Source organism: Dreissena polymorpha, chromosome 8 (genome assembly GCF_020536995.1).
Source record: "Dreissena polymorpha isolate Duluth1 chromosome 8, UMN_Dpol_1.0, whole genome shotgun sequence".
Classification (NCBI taxonomy): domain Eukaryota; kingdom Metazoa; phylum Mollusca; class Bivalvia; order Myida; family Dreissenidae; genus Dreissena; species Dreissena polymorpha.
In genome coordinates this window covers 106,284,693-106,291,575 of record NC_068362.1, presented here as the reverse complement: position 1 = coordinate 106,291,575, position 6,883 = coordinate 106,284,693, and the positions used below count along the sequence as shown (strand labels likewise).

The 6,883-nt window shown below is 35.5% G+C and overlaps 1 protein-coding gene across 2 annotated transcripts in view; it reads left to right on the top strand.

Annotated features, from left to right (window-relative positions):
• The window catches only part of LOC127843023 (uncharacterized), a 26,470-nt gene extending 19,813 nt beyond the window's left edge, over positions 1 to 6,657 (top strand). For both annotated transcript variants that reach the window (XM_052372850.1, XM_052372849.1), the window contains exon 6: positions 5,550 to 6,657. In XM_052372850.1, the coding sequence (XP_052228810.1) occupies positions 5,550 to 5,825 (276 nt within the window). In that variant the 3' untranslated portion in view covers positions 5,826 to 6,657. The remainder of the gene's footprint in view (positions 1 to 5,549) is intronic.
• The last annotated feature ends 226 nt before the right edge of the window (positions 6,658 to 6,883 follow it).

Here is a 6,883-nt window from a genome sequence, read left to right as displayed (position 1 = left end):
TGACACTTCCTTTCTATACAAATTTACATTAAAGCGGATTTGAATTGCTTAACACAAAAAACAACAACAAGCGAAACATTCTAAACCGTTATACAGTTCAATTAATCGACACTCTATAAACTGTATATTTAATGTAATTCTTGAAAATAAAATTAACAATTTTATTAACAATCGTCAAAAGAAAATAGATAAGATGCAATACTTTAATAAAATCAGTTCCAAGTGAATAGCAAATGTATCAAATAATAATACATACCTTACTATATATAGTAACACATTTGTACAGTTGTTCAATCAATTATCATCTTTGCGGGGTCATAATAAATAATCGACCCTCACGCGAGGGCCATTTATTTATAATCGGCCCACAGAACGTGTGCGCGCGACGTCTTAGTTAACGATGATCAATAACATTAAGCCAACACTCAACGAAAGACTCGAACATAGTTATTATGACACGTATCACACAATTTGGATAATACAAATATCGATTGAAACTGAAACTTATCTGCACATTAAATTGATGCCTCTTTGTGTATAGCAAAAGACACACTTATGTCGATTACAACTTAAATCATATAACACTAAAATAACAAAGATTTGTAATTCCATTTTTGGTTATTTCATTCGTTTATCTATACTGATTTGTAATCACACTTTTTTTTTATTTTTTGTATCGGATGCTAAACACTGTCACCAAAAACATAATTTATGCAATCGAATGTCGAAGCGATTACAAAATTTTACTTCTATTGAAGCTCCCAATTATGCACGACAATAACACAATCCGAAATACGTTTTGGAATCATTCAATGCTTAAAAAATATTTAATTGTTAAATAAAAATAAAAAACATCCGAATCCGAATTGTTGTCCTTAAATCAAAAGCGTCTAGCTAGTTTCGTCATTGAAATTACATCACATGAGATACGTCATAAATTGCGTAATCAATTGAATGAAAATAAAAGTACGGAAAGCGGGTTCTTCATATATTTTAGTGAGGACCAAAATAGTATGATAGTATGACTCAAAACCTGTAAGTATAGACATTAATACACGACTGATCCGGTCCGAGCAGTCATACTCGGCCCCAGGTCGCAAACGGCCCTCGGGCTGAAGCCCTCGAGCCGTTATGCTCCCTGCGGGCCGATTATCACTGCCAGGCCCGGCTCAATAGTGTATTATCCTCTGAGTAATTACCTTAAACCAGCGTTATTATAGGAAAAATGACCACCTCTGTCAAAGATAACGCCTTGTAATTTCAATAATAATTAATGATGAACTCATTTAGATGTCTTTTTTTAAACACTGCATCGCTTTTGTATAAAACAAAATGAGTTCCGCATGCAGAAGAATGTTTTGACAGCTGAGCGCACGAGCTTATTGTGACAATTTTGTAATTAACTTTACTTATTAAAAAGTGGCCCTTTCACATATTGGCATTATTGAAGTTTTTTATTAAACGATTTATATTGATACATGTAAAGATTGAATCTGAAAACTCCAGTAAAAAAATAAACAAGAATAAAATTAAAGAAAGATAAAAATAACCCTCAACAGGGCTCGAACCACTCCCTCAACTGGGCTCGAACCACTCAGCCCTTGAGTAAAGTCTATCGCTTAGAACACCCGGACATCCGTGCTTATACCATGAGTGATGTATTTTATACTTTACATAAGCAATCATCGTTGTATTATAAAATATAATAACAACAACAAAAACTTTCCAAATTATTCAATCGTTTCGCGTTGCAACGCTTTATAAATTTTCAGGTTTTTTAAATTGTCAAAAGATGCATATCATTGATATTTGAGAGCATGGTCAATGTTCAGGATTACTATTTCCTCACACATATAATAACTACAACGAAAATTTGCGATTCTGGTCCCTTTAAAGAGGCCTTTTTACGTTTTGGCAAATTGACAAAATAAAAAAAAATGTTTCAGACTCGCAAATGTGTGTTTGTGTTATGATATATGTGGGGAAATTGTAAAACTGCACATTTACCATGCTCTAAAATATCCATTATATGCATCTTTTGACGATTTGAGAAACTGAAAATTATAAAGCGTTGCAAAACGAAACGATTGAATATTTTGAAAAGTTCTGTTGTTGTCGTTATATTTTGTGAAACTACGAGGAATGCTTTTATCAAGTAACAAGAAATATCTTTAAAAAAGATATACGGCGTAAATAGTTTAATGAATGAGATCAAGTATAGCGAATGTCTTTTTCTGTGCAGTTCTTAGCTGCATCACACGCAGTACGGGATGTTACGGGGAGTTTTCGCGGCTTATTTTACATTATAACATATTGCTGGTCATAAACCTATAGATACAAAACAGAAAACCAACAGAAGAATGGAAGTGAAATTTAAACATATGAGTCAACCGGCCACACGAGAAGTATCCGTATTTATAGGCGCGTTCTTCGAACAAACCTGTTTTAGTGGTTTGTCGGGCATTGCTATTTGATTCGATTATTAACAGTATCAATTATCATCGTGATAATGCTTAAAGTGATATTATGGGCATTTTGCACTGTTGAATTGAGCTGAAAAGAATTAACAGGTCAAAATAGTTAGTTAAAATGTGGTTACTGATTAATTATCTGCAACTCACCTTGCTACCAGTTGTTTATAAAAATATATTTTATATTTGATATTCTTACGTGACCCACCCAGTCCTGTAAGCTGAAATGATCCGTAAAACAATTTCGTGTCTTTGTGTCGTATGAACAAATCTGCACTAAAACTAAATTTAGGTTCAACTCGTAAACGCATGATCAGTAGTCAAACGAAAGTACGGTTGATATTCAAATGCATTATTTTTCTCTTTCTGGTATATTGTTTTAGTATGATGATGCTGCATTAATTAATATAAGTGTATATGAAGTAGAAACATCAAAAATAATCAACGGTTGCGATAGACACCTATAAACTGTTACATGCTCATAATATCACTTTAGTACATTAGGCAATATGGACGAATAATTATTGTTAAATTTATCAACAATAATATTTATCATTGTATTGTTGAAAACACATTAAGAATCTATTATTTACATACCATAATTATATTGCTGAATATCTTCATTTAACATATTTCTGGTCTAAAGAAAATTCCAGGTCACCTAGTTCACGGATAGCGTCTTTATTATATAACGATTATTTTACTGGCCGCCAACTCCGGTGATGACCTGTATATAAACTCTGAATGTCCGCGAATTGACCCGATATACCTCGCGGGTTGAAATGCAATGCTTTAAAGTGAGGCATCGCTTCCATTGCTCTTTATACTTTTACATGTTAACATGTTGACAGGAATAAGGAAGTAAGTACTAAATATGAGAACATAGCCTTTTAAGTATAAACGCTCTTGCGCTGGTAATACTCTGAAAATAAAAGGTGTACGCACAAACTGTATTGATGTCGAGAATTGAGTGTAAAACTGTTCTATCTATTAAGCCTTTTCATTCGAGATAAAATTGTTTCATACAGTAAAACAGTGTTACAAAGACGCGGATATGTTTCCAATGTTCTGGTGGTATACTCAAATCAGCCAATGGAATAAATGAAGTGTATTCATTCGTACCTAGCCGCGGGAAATTTTATTGGAATTTTATTGGACACTTACAAAGGTCAGGCTAAGGTGAAAAGCTGGCTTATTCAGCTTACGCCGAAAAAATACATCCCAGCATAGCGTGAGCACGGATAGCCGAGTGGTCTAAATGGGAATTGTTTTACTCCAAGACTCCAGGGGTCAGTGGTTCGAGCCCAGTTGAGGGTTACTTTTTTCTTTTTTTAATTGTATTCTAGATTTTTTACTGGAGATTCTTAGGTTCAATGTTTAAATTTATCAATATAAAGCATTTAATGACAAACTTCAAAACATGCCAAAATCTGTGAAAAGGCTCCTTTAAAAGAAACGTATAAGATTATTTTTCTCTTTTAACGCAAGTATTTGAATTTAACGCACGTTTTTGTCACGAGTTACCATTTAATATATTTGCCTCATGTTGAAACATGCCCGCCCCTTAAAATTGTATGATCGTTTTTCTGTAATTACGCTGTAATAAGCCAGATTTTCACCCTGACTTGACCTTTGTCCAATAATACTCAAATAAAAGTTCCCGCGGCTAGGTACGAATGAATACACTTCATTTATTCCATTGGCTGATTTGAGTATAACACCAGAACATTGGAAACATATCCGCGTCTTTGTAACACTGTTTTACTGCATGAAACAATTTTATCTCTAATGAAAAGGCTCAATAGATGGAACAGTTTTACAATCAATTTTCGACATAAATACAGTTTGTGCGTTTACCTTTTATTTTCAGAGAATTACCAGCGCAAAAGCGTTTATACTAAAGGCTATGTTGTCATATTTAGTACTTACTTGCATTGCATTTCAACCCGCGAGGTTTCGGGTCAATTCGCGCTCATTTGTGAAAGTCAGAGTTTATATACAGTTCATCACCGGAGTTCGCAGAAGGGGTTGCGATCATTGTGTTACACCGGTCTTACTGACAATAACGTATTGACTGTAATGCATTGCATTCCAAACCGCAAGGTATCAAGGTCAGTTTGCGGTCAGTTGCAGAAATCTTTATATAAACGCCGTCTCGTAAACTTTGTGCACTTGAAGTCTGTTTTGATCAGAAATATACTAAATAAAGATATTCGGCGATATTATTGTGGTATGTCAATCATCGATTTTTAATATGGTTTCAACATTTGCATGATAAGGACCAATTTTGATAAAATTAATTAGAAATATTTATCCACTTAGACCAGTTTATTAAGCATGAGCACAATAATTCACTATACTATAATTATGCAATTAAATAAGATTCGAGTATTGCCGGCTGACCTATATGCACTTGTTTATTTTCATGTTTCTTGTGTTTTTCTATTCTGTAAATATAGATATCTGAGTAATAATATCACATAAAGCAAAATAAGCCACGAAATCTGGCGCAACACCCCGTAATTGATTTGCTTGTGATGTAGCTAAGAACTGCGCAGAAAAAAGGCATCCGCTACTTTTTATCTCATAGAGATAACTTTTGATCGTTCATAAACATCGACCACAATCAACGCCGTATATCTTTTTTAAAGATATTTCTTGTTTATTATGTTCTCAAACAACGTAACGTATTTAGTTGTGTGATGTAAGTGAAAACAAAGAACTTAAAAGTGCATCTACCAGCTACTGATGATAGTATAAGTGACACAAATCATAAAATGTATTATTATTGCAAATATGGACCTTGATCAAATATATCCGTCATACTGCGTACATTATAATAATATAAATAATATACTACATATGTACTAGCTTGCTACAATAACTACTGTTGCTGCTGCTAGTACTCCTAGTATTACTTCTAATAATATTTATAAGGTAAATGAAATATAGAATGCTTCTACAAAATAACAACCGAAACATCTGTTATACTCCCATTACTGCTTCTACCGCTATTGATGGAGTTGCTGCCACTACTACTACAACACCTACAACCACTACTTTTAAAATCACGAACAGGTGCAGTACCTAATACAGACTCAACTCGGAGTTCCCGTACGAAGTACCCAGTTCGATCCCCTTGATATCCGGTCGGCGCAACCAGGCGTCAACACCCGCTGGGTGGTCGAATTGTGTACTACAGCGGATATGACAAAAGCAATACAGTCGGGACTTCAAGCGGGCACGTGCAAGCTGGTGTTTTACCCGCACGATGACATCACTAGACGGGAAACCGCGGCCTATATAAACTACATGGAGGTTGTAAACGCGCATGCGCAGGTCGGGCTACCGTAACCTCGTGAAGAGGCCAGTACGACCTGTAAATAAACTCTGAAACACACACACGTAAACGCGCATGCAGTGATAGCGGATTCTGCTGATTATTCAGTGTGCGGGAAACTTAAAACACGCAGTTTCCAGCGGTTTATGCCACTCGCAACCTTAAAGCTATCATGAAGATCAATAAATGGAAGTGACTTTTTGAAACTATGTGACTATGTTCTTATGTTTATTTATGTCATTTGGAATATGTACAATAACATGTACCAGAAATGACTCGATTGTTTAAGTCAGGTACAGATTGAAGTGGGAAACTTACATAACCGTCATTTCAATTCAAACATACAAATACCTTAAAGACAAAAATACGCTTTCCTTTTGTTGTTGAAGTTTTTGTTTGTTATGAATAGAATACATGTATTGGTAATAATAACTTGTAACATATTGAATCATTTCCCACTTCAAACACAAAGTTATATCATGTATACATTAAACAGATTTAGAACAAATATTTATCAGCTTTGTTGTCAAGACATTTTATTTTAAGCCCTCCCCGTCAGACAAATTTTGTAGACACATTTGTGGACGGACCTACAAACTGACAGACAGACATGATGATGGACAAAGGGTTAGGGACCTACCAACTGACAGACAGACATGATGATTGTCAAAGGGTTAGGGACCTACCAACTGACAGACAGACATGATGATGGACAAAGGGTTAGGGACCTACCAACTGACAGACAGACACGATGATGGACAGAGGGTTAGGGACCTACCTACTTACAGACAGACATGATGATGGACAGAGGGTTCGGGGCCTACCTGCTTACAGGCAGACATGATGATGGACAGAGGGTTAGGGACCTACCAACTGACAGACAGACATGATGATGGACAGAGGGTTAGGGACCTACCAACTGACAGACAGACATGATGATGGACAAAGGGTTAGGGACCTACCTACTTACAGACAGACATGATGATGGACAGAGGGTTAGGGACCTACCAACTGACAGACAGACATGATGATGGACAGAGGGTTCGGGACCTACCAACTGACAGACAGACAT